General features: G+C 40.6%; 1 protein-coding gene across 1 annotated transcript in view; it reads right to left on the bottom strand.

Moving 5' to 3' along the window:
- Positions 1-4,972: 4,972 nt before the first annotated feature.
- COL23A1 (collagen type XXIII alpha 1 chain) overlaps positions 4,973-21,405 on the bottom strand; it is a 346,638-nt gene continuing 330,205 nt past the window's right edge. Inside the window, exons 17-29 of the mRNA XM_077824679.1 lie at positions 19,433-19,486; positions 18,359-18,403; positions 17,782-17,862; positions 16,062-16,124; positions 14,803-14,844; positions 13,706-13,732; positions 12,943-13,014; positions 12,776-12,829; positions 11,130-11,156; positions 10,561-10,614; positions 10,022-10,108; positions 7,912-7,989; positions 4,973-5,020 (exon numbers count right to left, since the gene is read on the bottom strand). Of these exons, the coding sequence (XP_077680805.1) occupies positions 4,973-5,020; positions 7,912-7,989; positions 10,022-10,108; positions 10,561-10,614; positions 11,130-11,156; positions 12,776-12,829; positions 12,943-13,014; positions 13,706-13,732; positions 14,803-14,844; positions 16,062-16,124; positions 17,782-17,862; positions 18,359-18,403; positions 19,433-19,486 (732 nt within the window). The remainder of the gene's footprint in view (positions 5,021-7,911; positions 7,990-10,021; positions 10,109-10,560; positions 10,615-11,129; positions 11,157-12,775; positions 12,830-12,942; positions 13,015-13,705; positions 13,733-14,802; positions 14,845-16,061; positions 16,125-17,781; positions 17,863-18,358; positions 18,404-19,432; positions 19,487-21,405) is intronic.

The raw sequence follows: 21,405 nt of genomic DNA, 5'->3' as shown, positions 1-21,405 counted from the left end.
AGTATTTGGCAACATCTTGATTTCTTGATCTAATTATCAAAAATAACTATCACGGCTTGGAAAGAAATATTTTCAGTTTGGAGTCAGTTTGGGTTTTCTCCCAATCTCTTTCCTAACTAGGAGAAACATTCCTTGATTAACCTCCAAGTACATAATTGCATCAACTGCAAACTACAGTTCCCCCCACAAGGGCAGGCTTAATCATCAGGTTGTTTAAAATGCTGGCAGTGAGTCAACCTCAGACTCCCAATGTCTGTATGCTGGTGGCACTGAACTGGAGCTTGCAATGATGGGAAATATTTGGAAAGTAGTCAAGGCCAGAGGATATCTTCCCATTGGGAATTATAGCAAGATCTCCCACCACTACTATAGCAATGGTGCAATCACACTGTTGCTTGCACCGACTGTGCTACACAAATGCTAGACCAACAGCGGAAGATTTCCCTAAAATTCTGCATAGACTAGGCCAGACAGGGCAACTGTACTGGAACTCTGTTAACAACAATTGGGCATTTAACATGACTGAAATGACAGGGTGCAGCATATGGCCAGGACTGTCCTGAACAACAGTGAATGAAATAAACCACTCTAGCTTTAGGGCTTGTTTACATTGCCCTGGCAAAACGCATTAGAAGGGTGTGATTTGTAAAGCACTCCAGTGTGCTGTACTCTAAATGCCCCATGTAGATCCCGTTGGTGTACTCTAAAAGATATCTAAGTTCGTGTTAACATAATCAAGCAGGAGTATGTTAATGCGAACTAGGGAATTGGGTGCGTAACTGCCCTTTGTGCCTTTCAGAATCTCCCCTTAAAGTGATAGCTAACCTCATGAATTAGAAATAATTACAATGCATTTTTATTGCTGGTTAAATTATATAATTCCTGTTTCTTGACCTATTAGTTTATCTGAGTTTTAATCAATATAATTATAGAGAAAAGTAAAAAATACAACATACATCTTTATAGTCTTGAAACAAAAAAAGACAAGTAATACAAAACCAGAGTGGCTGACAAATATAAGAAATAAAGTTAACTGCATATTCCTGTGAATCTTTTATGTAGTCCACATCTATCATGATGAGCTGTATGTCCATTTCAAACATTAATCTGTGTACAGGAAATGCTCTCTGTTGTCTAGGAGGCTTTCCTAAACAAATCCAGTAAAAATAATGCACCAAGGCATTGATGATAATTCATAGGCATAATTCTGAAACTTTCTACTATCTGTTTGGAAACGTAAATGGAGAGCAGCATACAGTACCGAGCACATTTATCCTTGTTCATTTTATTAGAGCTGGAATTAACTCTGCACTAGGTTAACTTATAGAGGCAAAGCTCATTAATTCTTGCCTTTATCCCAGTATCCTCACTTCATCACAAGCTTGCATGTGCCCAATAGACTCAATGGAATAATGATCTAAACACAAGGTTTGTATCAAAACAATAAGCACCATAGGCACAACGTTTTGATGTTTCCTCTCTCTTTATTCTTTAGTTACATTATGCTACTAAAGAAGTGCATTGGGAGAAGCACAGAGATCAAAGGATTGCAGTGCTTTGCCATGCAACTTTTTCCTTTCAGAGCCAACTCTCCTCAGCCAGTTCTACAGCTCTGTCCAAGATGGGAACACCTTCCCCTCCCCCTGGGTGGCACGCTGCTACTCCACTCTGTACAGCTAGGCATGCAGCTGCAGCTCCTATCCAAGACGAGTGTACTTGATGGCTGTGCAATCACTCTAGGTTTCTCCAATCTGCCTGGTTACCTTACTACTCCTGTTCCCTCACCTACTAGTACATCAGTTACAAAATCAGCATGTCCTAAAAGCCTGGGTCTTGACCTTTTGGTTAATTAGGCTTTACCTGATATAGGCTCTGATGACCTGTTTACCAGTACATCCAAGTTTTGTCTATCCACTTTTCAATGTCATTGGCGTCTACTGCTAAGCCCTGTCCCCATCCAATAAAGAGAAACCATTAGGCTTTCTGGATGTTCTCATTTCTTCAAGAATGGAATGGAGCTGGTCAAGGTAACTTGCAGAATGGGATTACTGTGTCACAGATCACAGTTCACAGAGTATTTTTGAGTGGTTGTGTGGTATAGACTGAGCCTGAGTTCAAACTCATTTATAGCAAAGAGAGAGAAAGACAGGGAGAAGAAGGTGGAGGAAGAGTATGAGTATGCAGATCAAATTATACAGTGTTCACAAAACAAGCCCTACCAACCAAGGGAATTGAATACTGTATTTCATACTGTGACCTCTTCCAAGTTTTGGGATCCCCCCAGTGTAGCACTTTTAAGTGCTCTCTTGCTTTAGAAAAGACTTTAGCAGAGTTCTCACTATGCGCTGAGCCTACGATAGCAATTTTTTAAAAAAGTGTGTTTGGCAGATGAGGTTTCCCAGGTTCTCTGGATTCTGCAGTAACAAAGACGGAATCCCCAGCAAGACTCTTGCAACTCTTCAGCCACACACCCCAGAAAGTTAAATGTATGTTTCTTCCCGAGATACAAGTTTTGTCATTAGTAGTTGAAGCATGCACAGATGGCCGAGTTCATCATACTGAGCCAAAACTTTACTTTTTCCATCAGTGTGGGAGCATGTAGCAGCGAATGGGGTTGGCCTTGTTTTCTCTGCCCGCTGAAAGTCCTTTCACTCGGCCGGGTGACAAATGAGTTTCTTTCATTTCTAGGGCTTCATTCTTCTTTTCTTTTTTGCTTTCAGCCATGTTTTTTCACCCTTTTAGTGAGTGTGCAACAGAAATGAGAGTTGAAAGCCAAATTTAGGAGAGGGATCTCTCTCCTCCATGCTCTAAGGCACACTAGGCAACAAATTGTCTCAGTACCGTTAGTCCACACAGTAGCATTAGCAGCAAATACGATTATTCCCATCCACTGCAGCTTGTTTGTACATAAACTCCCAATGTTGCCATGCATGTCCTATGGGCTTGGGAAACTTTATAACATTTTTAATGTCCATAAATGACAGCATCCAGTATAAAAAAGTTCAATATATTACTGTTGATTTTTTCTTTACAAAAATTAAAAGATCAAAATATGTCACATTATTTACATACTTTATGCTTCATGATTAGAGATCACTGAAAAAAAACACACAGACAGACAATGTTTTAATCACAAAGACAGGAATGTTTCTTTACACTCATTTACCACAAAGTAGTTAATTATTGTTAATGCTGTAAGAATTGATCCCTTTTGGCTTTTTAATATTAAACAACTAAATCAATCAACATAGAATTAAATACTGTTCTTTTAAGGCCCTGCCTACATTCTTGAGTTTGTAACCAGCTAGTGATGTGGTTGGCTCTGAACTTGATTTATATCCCCACATCACCTGGTTAAAATCTGATTGGTAGCTGAACAGTTACTAATGTCCCAGCATTGCCAGTGTTAGTCTGCCACATGCTTCTCTGCCTCTAACTAGTTTACAGTACTGTCCTTTAGTGGTATGGAGAAAAGGCCCTAACCATACCCAGGCAATTGGTTTGGGCAGTCCTCCTTCCTAGCTGTCTTTGCATTAGGTATCCCAGGATGCACTGTTCTGTGTGCTGCTGCTCTTTTGTATGCATGTCATTTAGGTGCTTTATCCCCACTACTGAGGCACTATGGAATAGCTGCCCAGATTTTCCTAGAATGCACTGGTACAAACACTTTCAGGCAATGTGGTAGGTGTGGCCGCACTATCGTGATGGCAGAAAAACTCCTGTATCAGGGTGCTGGGGGTGCAGGAGCACCCCCTGCCTTGAAGTTGTAATAGCCAAATACAGGGTTACTGTTTTCAGCACCACCCCTATAAAATTGTTCCAGCACCCGTCCTGTATGAAACCGAATGATTTGTAACTTGGTTAAAGAGACCAAAACTCTATCTGGTTTCTAAATCATGGCTAAAAGGTAGAGTATGGGGAGGGTTTAACAGAGAACTGTAAAACTAGAATGAAAATTAAGTTAAACCCAGATTGCTGAGCCAACCACCTTCACTAATGAGGTGGCAGGGAACATTCAGCACAGGAACAAGCTTTTCACCTTTCCCGATTCATTAAAGCTATCCCTGACAGTAATTTCACAAGCACTATGGCATCCTTGAAAACCATGGCATCTGTGCTGTCATAAAATGATACACTCCTAAAAATTGCTATATTCTCAAATACTTTGTGGTTCGTTGATGGCATCAAGAGGATTTTACATTGGGAGAAAATAATTTTAATACATTTATTTGAAACATTGCTGAGGAAGCATTTGGCACAATCCCTATTCTGCATTGCCTGGTTAGAGCGGGGAACATTTATTTCAAAAATCTGGGCTTCACTTAGTTTTCATTTGTGCAGAACAACTTCAACATTTAAATTTTTTTTCATTTTATTATATTTCCTAAATGGACTATATATACATACTGTACACATACCCCTACACTCTCTGGGGAAGATTAGCTGTTTGGCAGGTGCAAATATTTGTCAGTGTAATTTAGGCAACTTGGATGCATAAACATCTAAGTGTGCCTACAAATCAGGTACAAAGAGCTCTAAGTGACCCAGGGCTCAAACCAACAAATGTTTGCACACTGAATAGCTTTCTTCACATGAATGATCCCATTCACCTAAATGTGAGCTACCCATATTAATCAAGTTACTAAACTAACTATGCACATGACTGGGTCCCTAAACTGCAAGTGCAAAAATGGAGCCCTGGTAAAGCCAGGCCTGAAAAAAAGCTGGCTCTTTATGGACCCGGTTTATGAGTAAGGTATTCAGCAATTGTCAGCTCTGGAGTTTCTTGCACTTCCTCTATAGCATCTGGTTCTACTATTGTAAGAGACAGGATACAGAAGTTCTGCTCTGAGCTGGTATGGCAATTTCTAAGTAAGGTATGTTCTCCATTGCACAGTTTAAATGAAGCTCAGAAATACAAACAAAAACTCAAAATGCAAAAAAATTCAAACCACTGACAAAGCAGGGAGTTTCACTCTACCTTGTGCCAACATCCTGGTACTGGCAGTCCATCTGGTCCCTGAAAAAATTAATTCACAGGTATCATTTCTATTGGAAGTTACCTGAGTTTCATGCTGAAAAAAACTCAGGCCATTCATCATGATGATGTAAGATTCAGCAGAACAACCGACAAAGACTGACTCTAATTACCATGCAAAAACATATATTTGTATAAAAACAAAAATACATATGCAAGAGAAACAATTAGTTATCAGGAGCAATAAAAAAACCTGGAATCATGGTGAATTCATTTCACAGCCTGATTTAAAAGGCTGTGGGGTTTATGCGGTCAGAAGCATGTATGGAGGGAATTCTGCAGGAACACAGCTCTTGGTGGTTTTCTTGTTTTAGTTTTTTTTTAAATGAAATCTCAGTTTCTCTTAGTCTGATCCTGCAACACTTAATCCCTTTGAGAAGTCCAGAGTCGTTCCACTGATTTCAATAAGATTTCACTTAGCTTGTAAACTCTCTGGGGCAGGGTCCATCCTTTTGTTGTGTTTTTGTACACCACATCACACAGTGGAGTCCTGGTCCATGACCAGGTTGCCTAGGCATTACAGTAATACAAATAATAATGACTCATGGCGTAACAGACTACTCAGTGGGAGTATGGGTGTAAAGATTGGGCCTTTCATGCTTAGTTACTGACAGAGGTATCAGAGTCCTGTAAAGATCAGAATGGTGGTAAAGTTTGGCTATAGTGAGGGGAAAAAAATTAACCACGTGCATGTGACAAGCAAATTAATTAACCTATCCTTAGAAGGGAAAGGGGCTAGATGTGAATATGAACCACAGTTCAAAGCCACATTGGAAGAAATAGTAGATTAAGTCACCTATATATACTCTGTTTTTGGTGCTGGATTTTTAAAGAGCATGAGGTCCATCTCTGTGCATTTCTGCATATGTAATTACTGTGGGTGCGCATGTGAAAACTGGGTGTTCACACATAAGTCGGTAGAAAGGTAACTAATTAGCTACTGTGTGTGCAAATACCAGGTCTGTGTGCACAGTCATGGTAACTCTGGGTAAATATAAGTGAAAAATGCACATAGACTTTGGGCTGCTCCTTTTAAAAACCAGGCCGCTACTGCCCATCATTTCACAGCCTATTACTTATATTTTGCATTAACTTTCATAAGTTAAGATAACCTAACCTACATGAAGCCCAGTGTGACAGATGTGGCAGGGGAATGACACCCTCCCAACATTACGCATGTCATGATACACAGGTCATGCTATAGTAACACATCTTTTATATCATTACAGAGTGATTATAACATGTTTGGTCTTTGTGCTGCTTCCACATAAAACTTTGAATTCTGATGAAGTACCTTTGAAAGAGAGCACTTCGCCAAACCATTTGAACACTGTATTTGCTAGAGGTAAACTCCTGTCCTCTGCTGCAGGGGGTATAGTGGGATAGGAGGAGCTTGGAGGATTGGAGTAGGAATCCCGCTCTTACATTCAGACGACCATCAGTCAAAGCCAACCCTCAGCCTACTCTGTGTTGTCCTGCACTTCCTGCTGGCAAGATGACTCAGGGTTCAAGTATGACCCATTCTCCTTCCTTGGCTTATTAAGTACAGAAAAGTCAGCATCTTGCCCCAGACAGGAACTTTTCATTAAAAATATACAACCCATATATTTATTTTGGCAATAATAATAATAATAATAATCACCTGCATTTATATTGCACCTTTCCCCCCAAAGGATCCCAAAGCACTTTACAGACGTAAAAACTAGTTTGCAAACACTACACAGGGAGCATGCTATCTACTCCTGGTCTGAAACCTGTTCAATAGCACACAGCAACATTATGCAGCAGGTCAGAAAGTGCAGGATGACAACTACTCAAACGAAGGGTCTTGAAACAATAAGGTATAGGTTAATCCACCAGTGCCGCCCAGAGGATTCAGGGGGCTTGGGGCAAAGCAATTTCAGGGGCCCCTTCCATAAAAAAAAGTTAGTTTTGCTGCCCCAAGCGACGGAGAAAAAAAAAAAGAGAAACTCAAGTCATGCCGCCGAAGAAAGAAGAGGACAGGAGGACCTGCCACCAAATTGCTGCAGAAGACTGAAGCGGAGCCATTGAGCTGCCGCCGAAGTGCTGCTGATGAGGAAGAGAGGGACTGAAAGACCCGCCGCCGAATTGCCGCCGCCCTGTCTGTGGGGCCTGGGGCAAATTGCTCCCCCCGCTCTGGACAGCCCTGTAATCCACATGCATAGTAGTTAGGAAATGGAAATACTGTATCAGCAAGTGTATATACTGTCTACGTGCAGAAGAAACCAGATTCTATCTATAGTGAATACCATTAAAATCTTGATATTTACCACACCTCGGTATTTACCTATACTGAAGTATTCCCTGTAATTTGACTGGGAAATACTTTGGTAGATAAAACTACTCTGAGGGGCAAAGATCAAAAGTTCACTGGGGTCCCCTGTATATATTTGGTTTCCTTGATCCATGTAGGAACCTGTTTAACTTTGTGGAAGAATGCCTGTGTACTGCCCTTTGGTTGCTTGGAAGAAAAATATAGACCAGCTAAACATGCATATTTTTCTGTGTTTTTTACAGCAAACTCCTTCAGTTGGCCATGCAGAGTCACTTTCCACAGCACAGCCAAGCACACACATTTTCACATAATCTGCACTTTAACCTGTTGACTTGACAGCCAATATGTGCGGACAACTGGATTCTGACACTGCAAATGCTCTTTCAATGCATGGCCTGTCAGTGTACTCCTATGACCACCATTCCATAGAAGTACAAACTGGCTCTGAATCTAATGTGTGTTTCCTTCTCTCTTTAGGGGAAGGCACTCATATATCCATCATGAAAGGGCTTTGCAGCTGCAGAAACAACTAGACATAAGAGCCATGCAAGAAAGGAAAAGAGAGGAGATACTATACCAAAGGGCAGGGTATGCTCAACCCATTCAGGCCTGGTAAGCCTGGCTCCCCTTTATCGTCTTTAAGATTACGTTCTCCCTGTTTAAAAATGAACTGCTTGTTGAGATTGATGAAGGACACAGAAAAGTTACTTAAACAGACATAATTTAATCAGCAACAGAAAGAAAATGGGTTCAAATTACTGTAAATCTATTTTTGATGACAAGAATAGTAAATTCATCTAGACACTATCAACTCTGTCATCAGACAAGATTCTTATAACTTTGTAACAGCAAAGTTAAAACCATGGAAGTAAAATAATTTGATACACAAAGAAAGCTGATCTACAGAAGCCAAAATGAGTTACAAATGCTGGTATAGCTTATGCCAGTTTCCTGAACAAAGTAAGATATGCCGGCAAAAACACTTCTTTGCTGGTATATCTGCATCTACACCAGAGCTTTTGCCGGCACAGCTCTGTTGGTCAGAGGTAGGGAGAAGGAAGAAAAAAAAATATCACCTCTCTGACTGACAAGCTATGCTGGCAAAAGTTTTACGCGTAGACAAGGCCTAACAAAGAATCATTTACTTTACCTTGTTTAAAGCAAGTACCTCACAGTAGATCACTATGGCTGGAGTAAATTATAACCACTGATTTGAACAATGTTCCTTTAATAAATAACAACAGTAACTTTCATCCATAATTCTCAAAGCATTTTACCAAGATGGATCAGCAACAACGTACCCATTTTACAGATACAAGGAAAACAGTAGTTTAGAAAAGGAGGACTATCTTGACCTGAAGAAGAGCTCTTTGTAGCTCGAGAGCTTGTCTCTTTCACCAACAGAAGTTGGTCCAATAAAAGATATTAACTCAATCACCTGTCTACCTTGACGTAAAACAGAATCTAACTGTTCTATCTAGGCCAGTGGTGGGCAACCTGTGGCCCGTAGGCCACATGCGGCCAGTCAGGGAAATCTACTGACGGGCTGTGAGACAGTTTGTTTACACTGACCGTCCGCAGACACAGCTGCCTGCAGCTCCCATTGGCCAGGGACGGCAAACCACAGCCACTGGGAGCTGTGAGCAGCTGTACCTGTGGACGCTCAGATAAACAAAGCATCCTGTGGCCCGCCAGCGGATTACCCTCACGGGCTGCACCACTGATCTAGGCCCTATCAAATGAATGTGAAACTCTGGAAACATACACAGTAAGTTTGATTAATGTTGGTCTCGAAAAACCAGCTGTTCTGAGGAAGTGGAAGGAAGATTCTCTGATTCTCTCTCACTCTCAACTAGTCCCAATTGCAGTCTGAGGAGAGACAGCCCTTTGGTGCTAGTCGCTGTCCCACTCTGAGAAGCTGTCAGAGGGACCAGTCAACAGCATGTCTTCTCGCCTGGACTCACTGACAGCTTGGGGAATTCACAATGAAAAGATGCCCCTTGTACATGGTAGCACAATGTGCCAAGACTGCCAAACCAGCCCTAAAACATGGCCTTTGGACTAATGCATGAACTGTCCTTATTTTGCAGGAAAGGGTGTGTAATTTTAACCTGAGTTAATTTATAAATTGAGAAATTTGCACTGCAATCAACTATCAATTTCCAAAGGAAAAAACGGGTCAAATTTAACCCAGTGCAACCTCAAGTAATGTTTGGTGACTTGAGGAATGAATTTGACTCAATATCTAATCTTCTCACAGTACCACATTGTCCTCCATATCCCCAAGATCTGAACAGAGATGTGCTGGGCTAAAATCTCTCACCACTCTTTTAAAAGGGTGAACTATCTACTGCACATCTATCTTTGATTTTTAAATATAACGAGAAGGTCCTTAACACAAGATCCTTATCTTTATTACTGCAGCCAGTTCTTATCTGGCAAGTAAAGGATCATTACTGTGAGCCGATATGTCTTGAGCACTGATGCCTCAGCAGTGCAGATTGAAAGAAACACTGAAAAAAAAAGTCAGAAAACAATAGCAGTCTGCTCTGATCTAGTGAAAATTAAATGAGCTGTCAAACAGAGCCCTCCAACAGACAGCAGAGTCAAGAGAAGAGTGTCATGGGTACTCTTGGTGACATGGAATGTAAGGAAAAGCTTTCGCCCTGTGCAAAACAATGACATACCACTGGACAAGGCTGATCCAACCCAGGCGGGCCTGGTTCTCCTTTTTGCCCCTTGGCTCCTTTTCTGCCAGGTATTCCTCTTTCTCCCTGTTGACACAATAAAAAGATTAAGCCACACTGGACACAGAAGGATGACAGTTCAATTTTAATGTGAGAAAGACTTCCAGGGTTACCATTTTCACGGAATGATTCACAATGGGGAATAGATACACTGAAGTAGTTACGCTGATATAAACCCCACAATTAGAACCAGTCGGAAATTTTCCAATGGGATGGGTTTCTGTTGGAAAATGCCGATTCATCAAAATCTAAATGTTCTGCTGGAATGTTGATTTTGATGAATTTCCATTGAAAAAGAGGCATATATGTATGTATGTACATATAGATACACACCAAAAAATGTATTTTCATGGATAAACTTTGGGCAAACAACTTCTTCTATTTACATTGTTTTAACCTTGTTGGCTTAAAAGGGTTGCCATGACTGTGTGGACAAAATCTGGCCCTTTGTGACCAGAAAAGATATAAAATATACTGACCTTCTCTCCCCTTTCACTTTTATCTCCTTTCTCACCTCGTAGTCCTGGGAAACCCTATCAAGAGAATTTTAAAAATGAGAAAGGTATTTGTAAGTTCAGTTCCAAACAACTCCATCAAATGCATGCTAGCTCACAAGGTCAATTAGAAAGAAATCACATATTTTACACACATCAGTGGCTGATTTCTTTGGGGGAAAGCTCATGGTTTAATATACCTTCATGGTATCCTATCCCCTGGATGGGGATTTTAGTTATTCTGATACATTCTTAATGAAGTTGAAATTCCTCATCCAGCTATTAGGTGGCATTCAATCAAGCTGTGGCACAGTTACATCTGTGGGGCATGAAGTAGAGTGGTCTAATGGCTGTACTGCAATAAGTGTGTTACAGTAAGTCCACTTCTCATCCACCAGATCTCTCCTCTGGGCACAGCAGATTTAATTGAAAATGAGAGATAAAGTGCTATATTTCCTATATGGAAAATAAGTATTTGTAAAATTAACACACCACCCATTTTAATGTTTGATGTTCCCAGATGCCACAATTAAAACAACATATCAAATACTTACATCTAATCCTGGTTCCCCTGGCTTGCCCTGGGGTTATAAAAAAAATAAAGAAGAAGAAAAGATGCCACGTTAAGTGTCTCTTATGTTGTATGTAAACTTAGAACTATTTGGCAAAATAACTATGTGTCTTGTAGTTTTGTTGGGACTCAATATAAATGTACATAACTAATATTTAAGCAAACGGCTGGAGAGAGTTAAAGGGAAAGTATTTTTTGCAGCTCTGATAGGCAAATGATTTTGTATTGTTGTTGATAATAATGCTCCTTAATGCAGGTGCATGTTACCTGGGAACATGGGGAATGTGGACAAGTTAAACAGGACCATTTAGAATCTTCTGTGTGTGACAAAAGTAGGTCAGAATTGTCCCTGGTGTAACTCTATTGACTTCCAATTGATAGGAAGTAATAGAGAAAGAAAGAGAGAGAGAATTATCGGGTGGCTTGGAACCGTGACCTAAAGCTAGCTAGATCCAGATGATAAGGGACGGCATCACAGAATGCAGTTGTACATGCATATTAGATTTCTGTAAAGCAAATTTTGGGGACTTAAGAAATCTAGCGAGAAAGGTGTAATGGGAGAAAGCATTAATATCTATTCACGTGGAAGGTGGTTGGAGAATTTTAAAGATACTAATTACAGCACAGCTGACTACAGACTCCTTTGAAAAAGAAGAAATCTAGTAAACTAACCTCTTTGGATTTATACCACGGATGAATTTGGTTCAGTAAGTCTATGATTATCTTTATCTTTTTAAATACAGTAATGTCCTAGAGAACACAGCATCTGAGATTGCCATCATTTGTGTCATACACATCTACTAGGAGAATAACAAATGTGTGCACAAAAGGAAAACTGGAGGGAGGTAAAGGGCCTTATGCTGCATTCTGCTGCTCAAAACCACATTTGGCTTACCTTTCTGTCTTATGAATAAGCTCTGTAGATGGAGCCCTGCTCAGCCTATAAAGCTCTCTCATCAGATATCTATTCGCTAGTGATTTAAGTCATCTCTGAATATATGTACTATGATATTTATTTAACAGGGCTAACAGGAACCCAGTGATTGCTGAGGACTCTATGGCTGACAGTCTACTTCTCAGCAAAAATTGGATTTTTTAATAATTAAAATGACAATATAGTCTATAATTAGAGTATATTTGGTTCAACTTGAGAGTTAGATCTTTAGGAATTCTCTTCACTCCATTAGCTAACTGGCTTAGGAGATGGATGCCAAAGCAGACTGCAGAGTAGATTTCAAATTAATTTAATATTTTTGTGTCAAAGTAAAAATGTCTCAAAGCAGGTGTACACCCCTTAAGGACTGATTTCATTTGATTATGAAGTACTCATAATCCAACAATTCCATGGGTACCTAGGACTTCCTTTGTGTCACCATGCTGTATGCTGTGGCCACTCTGAATGTCAAAGAAATAGCAGGAATAGAACTAAGATCCTGCTGCTCCCAAAACACAGGCCTCTGCTACTTGAGCTAAAGGAGCACCTGTTAGCGGTTAACGGTATAGTGCCTGTGACCCACAGTTTTGAAATTCTGATTATACCCAGTAGAGAGCAGGTTTGCATATACACTCTAGTCAGTTCATTATAATTACAATATATTTTCATCTTCCCTTTCCCTACTGAATTATTACCTTCTCCCCTTTGGTGCCTGGTAAGCCAATAAGTCCCGGGGGACCAGCAGGACCCTAAAAAGAAAAGTGATCTATCAGAAGGATTTGGAAAACTGATACTAAAAGTTTTTTTGTAGCAAAAAAAATACAAGCTAGCAAATTTCCCACATACAAACCAAGCTACTCACAGGTGGCCCAGCGTCACCAATTGCCCCTTTCTCACCATGGTCACCTTTTTCTCCCTTTACACCATCCAAGCCCTGCATGAAAAGATGGTGACAGTTACCAAGGGGAGAGCATGTACATAATAGCATTGGACTGGGTAGGTTATAAATACCCTGGGCTCAATTCTTTTCTCATATACTTTGGTGAAACTGCCATTGAAGGCCAGAGGAATTGTGCCAATGTGACTGAGGACAGGTCAGGACCAATGTAAAAGTGAACTGCATTATCTAGGATCAGGATTACAATACTTGGACAAGGAAAAGGCCAGTTACTACATCAACTCCATTTCATGCAAAAGCAGTACAGTCGATACCTCTGATCTATCTGAAGTTTATCTCCCTGCCTCCCTGTAAACATATCATACTTTGCATTTATATATACAGTTGGACAGTAAGTTTTCTTGAATACATCACATGAGAAATATTTGGAACTAAAAGTTTAAATGTGTGGGTTAGGAAACAGTTTACATCACATGTTCTGCGCAGAGTAACAAAGAGGATTCAAGTTCATAAGTCGATTTGGAGGAAATATTGTTGATATAATATGGGCCTAATTTTCAAAAATGTTGAGCGCTCACAACTGCAACTGAAGGCAATGAATGCTTTTGGTGCTCAGCAATTCTAAAACCCAGCCCCTGTGTTTGATCATAGCCCTTTTTGTTCTCTCTCAGTCATGCACCAGCAGCCTGGAAGTATTGTGTGACAAACACTTAATTTATTGACTCACCTTAGGACCTGGGATTCCTTGAGGACCCTGCAGGGAAGACAATGGTGTATTTGAAAAAACAGATTTTTAAGTCAATTAAATATAATCAAATGCAATTCCCCAATCATTTTTTGTGTTAGACCCACAGATCTGTCTTTGGCAGTGATATATTATAATTATTTAATCTTAAACATTTCTTCTCAAGGTGGATGGTAGTTTTTTGTCTCTCTCAGACCAACTCAATAGGAATGAAAAATCATTTCTTGCATAAACACACAAAATCCTTGGAAATTAACCTTGGATAAAGAAGGCTACAGAAGGCTTTCTGAAGAGGGAAAATTATAAAGCGTTCTGTTGCTTAACCTGTACCCCAACATTAATATCCTTTTGAATCCAAGTGAATTGGAAAAGACCTTCGGGATCCCTTCTCCTGAAGCTATAGGTGGTATCTTAATTAAAACGGTCTTTCAGAAGTCCTCCCTTATTCAGTGCCTCAGAATAGTTCCCAAGACATGCTGCCTCCTCCTCCCACCTACAAATGTGATCAGTACATTGACTAGTCTGTAATCTTCTGGCACATCTCAAGGCTCTGTTTTGTCCTATGTTTGCCACCTCCCAGACATCTTAGAGGTCTCTGTTGAAGAAGCTCAGGGGGTATCAATCCTACAATGGCAAAATTCCCTTGACTTCAGTAGGACCACAATCCAGCCTAATTTGTACATGTGTATATGCTGATGACAGTTCTTGCCATTTCTATTCCTAAAATGCTGGGGCATGCGCTGATATCAACTGCAAATACAAGTCTTAAGCCCTATGATACTTAAGCATGTGCATTTGCATACAATTACACAAAAGTGCTGAAGTACATTCCTGAATCAGGGCCTGAAACACAGCATTCATACCTTTCTAGAGAAAAGTTTACAGAACACAAGAAATAGTGCTCAAGTTAGTTTGGGAACCACATTATGGCCCATTAGTCCCTAATTCTTCGGACTGCTCAATGAAGTCTGAAGTGCGTAGGATAGCAGACAATAAAGTGCTTCCTTTTTTAATAAATTTAATGTGTCAGTGAATTTTCAGACATTCTCTACTGTAGGTGCCGTTCGTCATAAACTTACCATAGGGCCTGGCAATCCAGGGGGTCCTGGTTCCGGTATGATCTGAAAATAGGAATTTCATTATATATTAAAGTGGGTTGTTAGCATGTACTGTATTGTGCCATATTAACACATGACTAGTGTGGTCATTGATTATTGTTTAACTAGTTTTAGTTAACAACACCTGGATTCACAAAGGGGCTTGTCAAGGAGGAGAATGACGACAATTGCTGGACCAATATGACAGCTGAATTATGGGATATTCTAAGATGGGTGCTTCTCAAACACTCCTGTTGAAGTTCCACTTTAATTGAATATTGATTGGGCCAGAGAAAGCAAGAATGACTCTACAGGCTAGTGCGTTCACTTGCAAGGTGGCATTTCTCTACTCTAACCTCTTCTCCCCATCAGGCAGAGGGGGAACTTGAACTAGTGGTCTACTACATCCCAGGTGAGCACCCTATCCACTGAGCTAAAGGAGATCAGGGATGTCCTCCCTCCCGCTCTCAGGATTTTGTGTAGAGCTAGGTGGCCTCTGAGCATACCTACCTGACGGGGCCCTACAGGCAAGTTAGGCGTAGAGTGCCTATCTTCCCCCTGTTCTTGGATCACGCTGGGGCCTAGAGGCAGGCACCAAGGGAACTTTTACTGTAAAAGTTTAGGTGCTGAGTGAGTTTAGGTGCTTACAAGGTGAGGCAGCAGCCAAGCTGGACCATAGTGGTGCCTAAAAACAGGACTTAGGCACCTAAGTACCTTTGTGGATCCGGCCCTGAACAACTGAAGAACCTATTCAAACTCAATCCATTTTCTAGTCACAAAATACAAGTGCCTGAAATGTGATTTCTCTAATTTTCTTAGGAATCTATCCCTTTTCATGCAGACCTGAGAAGAATGGCTTCCTATTTGACTAAAAGCAAATAATTTCAGTTCTGGTGTAATTAATAAAAAGCTTTAATTGAAACCAACTTTAAAAAAATAATTAAAAATGAGCAAACAAAATATATGTGTATATACTGTAAAATGGCAATAAAGTCACAAGAATAGCACTTAATTACCACATCGCTGCTCAACACTTCAGTGATCAATGTACAATCCAAGGCTAAAAAGAACATTAACTTTGCATCTGTGACGAAGAATTGTGCATCAGTTCTAGTTGAAAATGCAGTGTTTTGCTCATTACCATTACTGTACCTAAAGAACTAAAAATATAATTGCAGCCTATGCACACACCGACTTCTTTTAATACTGATAGCATCAACAACACTGTGCTAATGTCTTACATGATTGTTCTGCAAACACGGGGATCCAGTTTCTCCTCTCTCTCCTTTTGGCCCATCAATTCCCTAAATGGTAAAAATATAATGCTGAGTTTACACATCCCAGGCTTCCAAAAAGGCTATAAGAAGAGAGAAAAATATATTTTCTTCACCTTATCCTGAAGTCTTTACTCAAGCAAAATTCTGATTCACTACAGTGGGACTGTTACATGAGTGAAGGGCATTTTGCTGAAATAAGGTTTTTAACATGGCCTCCCTACTGGGAAAGCTACTGTTTCCATTGTCTTGCTGAAGCTCAGGGATGACACAGACTTGTCAGGCTCTGATCCTGCATGTTGTGTTCTGCATGAGTAGACCCGATCCCCACCGCCATCACCACAGAGCTGCACTGATTTTCACCCACATGGGGCAACTTGCACCATTGGATCCTTAATGTTTATGGCTCTGATTCAGCAAAGCAGTTAAGCACATACTTAACTCTAAGCCCTAAAAAGGACTGGAAGGGACTTCAAGAAGTCATCAAGTCCAGGTCCCTGGGCTGAGACAGGACCAAGTAAACGTAGACTATCCCTGACAGGTGTTTGTCCAACCTCTTCTTAAAATCCTCCAATGACGGGTATTTCACAAATTCCCTTGGAAGCTTCCAGAGTGTAACTACCTTTATAGCTAGGAAGTTTTTCCTAGTATCTAACCAAAATCGCACTTGCTGCAGATTAAGTCCATCACTTCTTGTCCTACCTTCAGTGGATACAGAGAACAATTGATCCCCATTTTCTTTACAACAGCCCTCAAAATATTTGAAGACTATCATGTCCCCCCTCAGACTTCTTTTCTCAAGACTCAACATGCCCAGTGTTTTTAACCTTTCCTCACAGGCCAGGTTTTTTAAACCTTTTATCATTTTTGTTGCTCTCTTCTGGACTCTCTCCAGTTTGTCCACATCTTTCCTAAAAAGTGTGGCACCCAGAACTGCATCACTTAGGCACTGGCATGCCTAAGTCCCACTGACTTCAAATGGCAGTTAAGCACGTAATTTTAAATGATTTGCATGGGTCTATGAGAACTATGTTCTTTGGGGAGCTGAGAATGTGTTTCTTCAACTTCCATCGAAAACCTCTTGAGACATCACACATTGCTCCTTATTAAATCAACACAATTCTGTCCCCTCAAGTGAGTTTGCTTCACATTTTCCAAGAGCTAGTGCATTTTTCAACTTACAGTACTGATGGAAAACAGGTTGAAGAACAAGGTATCTTTCGTGACTGCTACTCAAGATACAAAACACATAGATGGAGAAAGAAGAACATGGGGAGAATGCCTAGCATAAGTTTGTACAATAATAATCATATCTTACTGTACTGTACTGATGATAGTATTACTGATGAAGAAACAACACTGGTGGTGAACATGCAGCTCACTCCTTATGCCCCTCGCCAAAAATGTACCTCTTCTTATTCAGTTAATCATTTCATGTATTCTAAAAGTGATGTTAGCTAAGCAATGCCATTTGCAAATATTTCTTCAGCTCCTTGAGAGTTCTGACATATCATAGAATTAATATTACTATTAACAAGGAGAACTAAGCTTATGAGTTAACAGCAATATTGGTTTGATAGGGATGTAATTTAAACTAACAAAGCATCTAGATATATAACACACATCTATGGAAACAATATGCTGGAGGCAATAAGCCCAATGTGTATATACTGACAGACAGACATACCGGTAGGCCAGACAAGCCCATTTCTCCGATCTCTCCTTTTTGTCCCATTATCCCAGGGTTTCCTGGGTCTCCTTTAGATCCCTGCAGGTCACAGAACAGAGCTTTATTAGGAGAAAGGTAGATCTATATCTATAGATACAGATCTATCTATCTAAATATAAAAGGGCAACAGATACCTCCCCCTTTTGCTCCCTCTTCTCCATATTACTACTTCTTCAGTACACATCAGTCAACATCCCTTAATATTAAACATTGTAAATACTGATTTTGCAGTGCAGTAGAATTTAATTTAGTGGCTGAAGAGAATGCTGAAATTTAAGATTTACTAAAGAATTTGAGAGAGTGTCTCATGAGCTACACAAAACTAATTCAACTTGTGTGGGATCTGAACAGCATCCTGTAGACTGATAACTGACTGAAGGGGCCATAAGCAAAAGGCAATGAAGACTGCTGTCTTTGCATGCTCAGATTTAGTTTTGCAAACTGCACTTAGCATGGCTACGTAAGGAATTCTTTTAACTCAACTCCTACTATCATACCACAACAGTCATAATTTTATAAACCATACATCTAGTACCTTTTCCCCATCAACTCCAGGTGGACCAGGCAATCCAAGCTCCCCCTAAAGCAGTACAAATGAATAAAGGTATAACATCAAATGAAACCAGAAAATAATTTCACAAAAGAGCTGGATGTAAAAGTAAATTCTCTTTTTGTATGGAGTCTGACGGGCATCAGCTTATGAGCAGCGTGAGGTAGAAAATGGCAACTTTTTATTTCAAGTGAAGTACTAGGTTTCATTAGTCAAGTAGAATTTGGATTGAACCGATGGGCAGAGATATACATTATTCTGAACCAATCTAAATATCATTTCCTAGTAAGATACTTTTGTGCATATTTGTTATAAGAAATTATAACTGATTGACTATTATTTATTGCCTATTGATCTTGACTGTGAATGAGGGTGACCATTTCACAAAGAGTGGATGGTACTGGTACTGTAAGATACTAAATATGTGTATGCGAAACACTCAGACATGCTAAGTGTGAGAACATGGCTTCTGATAGGAGAAAACAAGATAAAACTTAGAACTTAGGATGATCAATAGCCAAGCACAGTGCATACTCACAAGCATTTTCTTTATCAATGGGCGTAATCCAGACTCCACTGAGTTCAATGGCAAAACTCCCATTGACTTCAGTGGGGCCTGAATTTCACTCCAATATATACAGGAATGTGTATGGGCTCACTTCCAAGTACAGTATAACACATTCATTCAGACAAAGCCAGCAGAAGGGTGTTGGCCCAGCGATGCAGAGAAAAAAAAACAAACAAATATACTTTTGCATCTAGGTAAAAGGCTTCTGTTGTTCAGAGAGGAGGAGAATTTAGAATGCTCTCTTTCCTGCAGACAGACTCATGAGTTAAAATACCCAGGTTCAGTCCTTTCCTGCCTCCCACCCTTTGTGATTTGAAAGACATTTCTCCAGTCTTGCTCTAAGATGTCATCACAAGGGGACACATCCCGCCATAGTTCCACATGGAGAACTCCCATTGATTTTGATAGGAGGTTTGCATGAGGACCGATGTCAGGGTGTGGCGAGGGGGCACAGTATCTGCTGCATGCTGTATAACAGAGGTCAATCCAACCTTTGGTCCTGGAGCTCCTTGAGGGCCTGGTGGCCCCTGGGGACCTGGTGGGCCCTGAAAACACAGCAAAGAAAGATGGCATAAATATAACTGTCTAGAGTATCATTACTAATCCAGCACACGTTCACTTCACTCTGGGGATCAACCTTGAGCGAGCTTCTCTTATAGGTTATGTCTGCTCTTGGAGCCAGGGGTGTGATTCCCAGCTTGATCTCATCATGCTGGGATGCTAAAAATGGTAACATAGTTGAAGTAGCAGGGGCAGCAGCAAGCACTGGCATAGGCTAGTACCCACAGTATACCCACACAAGCTGGAAATCACCCCCCCACACACTCCAAGTGTGGACGTAGCCATAGATTTATAGTAATGTTTGTCTAACTTATCATAGCACAAATGTCCATGACAAGATCAGCTAATATTAAACAGACAAGGCTGTTTCCCACATCACAGGAAATGTTCACTCAAAAAAGACTGTGTCCAATCTGGTGTAGAGGGCCATGCTAGCACTGAAATACACGTGCTTAAAAGGCACACATTTCTAGATATAAGTAGATCTGGTCCAAAATCTGTCTTGTTGCCTGTGGGCAGGGCTGGCTTTACAGTTTTTGCCGCCCCAAGCAGTGAAAAAAACCGCCGCCGCGGCCGGCAAAAGGAAGAAGCTGCCGCCGATTTGCCGCTGCGGCCGGAGGAAGTGCCGCTCCTTTCTCAATGCCGCCCTAAGCACCCGCTTGGAAAGCTGGTGCCTGGAGCCGGCCCTGCCTGTGGGGATCTTACTTTTTCCATCCCCTCATTACTGGCCAATCCTATGCTGGAAACACATCGAAGAGGAATGGTGCCTACCAATTCAGATGGACAGTAGACTAGATGAGGGAATTTTGCCTATCTATGGCTCAACGTGACCATGATGTTTGAAATCAACCAGCCAATTCAACTCAGCTCTACTGGCAGGTGAAACATGAGTTCCATTATGCCACATATGAAGTGATTAAAAAGTAGTGGGAACAGAAAAGCGTACATGAATACTAAGAGCAGGAAAACCTTCTGCTAAAAGTTTGCAAGCTCATGTAAACTATTCTTCTTACTAGAGACCTTTGCAAAGCAGGAGTTTGAAAATCCTTTGATGGGGATGCATTTTGTCATTTATAAGGGATCCCTAAATGGCACCACATCAGTCACCTACCCCTTCAGCTTGAAAACCAACAGTAACATGTTGCATTATTCTGAGCTCCTAGTCCCCATTGTTGTACTTCACAAGGTTACATTTAAACAAAACAGTTTTTAAGAGGCCTGTTCACTGAGAAGGAATGAATGGGTAAATAGGAGAAATGGCTGAGATCCCAGTGAATAAGCAGAAGAACGGTAAAGGCAAGGTCAGTGACATTTTAATAATATACCCCTGAGCATCTCAACATGCAGCACACATGAAACTCAACCGACTCAGAGACCGTGGGTCATTTTGTTAGTAAACTGAAACTCCAAACTTTTGGTGGAAGCTTTCCAATGATCTCAGTCCACAAATTCCATTCACAAGGCCACATGCTGTGCTATTCTGTCCAAGCAACCCATGTAGACATCTGGCATACAGTAATTACCATCACTTTATGTTTCCCTGCAGCCTGTTATAAAACAATAAAATGGTTTTCAAATGTGTCTGTAATTAAATATTTATTCTACTCAGCTTCTTTAATCTTTGCTAAATGGCAGCATTAAACGTGGTCTCACTTCTTTTCTTGCATAGCAAATACAGGCTACACAACAGGGACATCATTTTCCTTTACATGAACTTCAGGAAATTTTCCTTCTGGATACTTTGTCGTATTGTTTTCATTTTATATAACTGACAGAGACAAAGGGTCAAATGGTACCCTCCTTTACATGTACGATCTCACTATAGTCATGGGCACAGATCAGATTTGGCTCAAGTCACAAGTACTTCAGAGAACAAGTACTTCAGTCGAGAACAAGTACTTCA

Source organism: Eretmochelys imbricata, chromosome 8 (genome assembly GCF_965152235.1).
Source record: "Eretmochelys imbricata isolate rEreImb1 chromosome 8, rEreImb1.hap1, whole genome shotgun sequence".
NCBI lineage: Eukaryota > Metazoa > Chordata > Testudines > Cheloniidae > Eretmochelys > Eretmochelys imbricata.
This window is presented reverse-complemented; position numbering and strand designations above follow the sequence as displayed.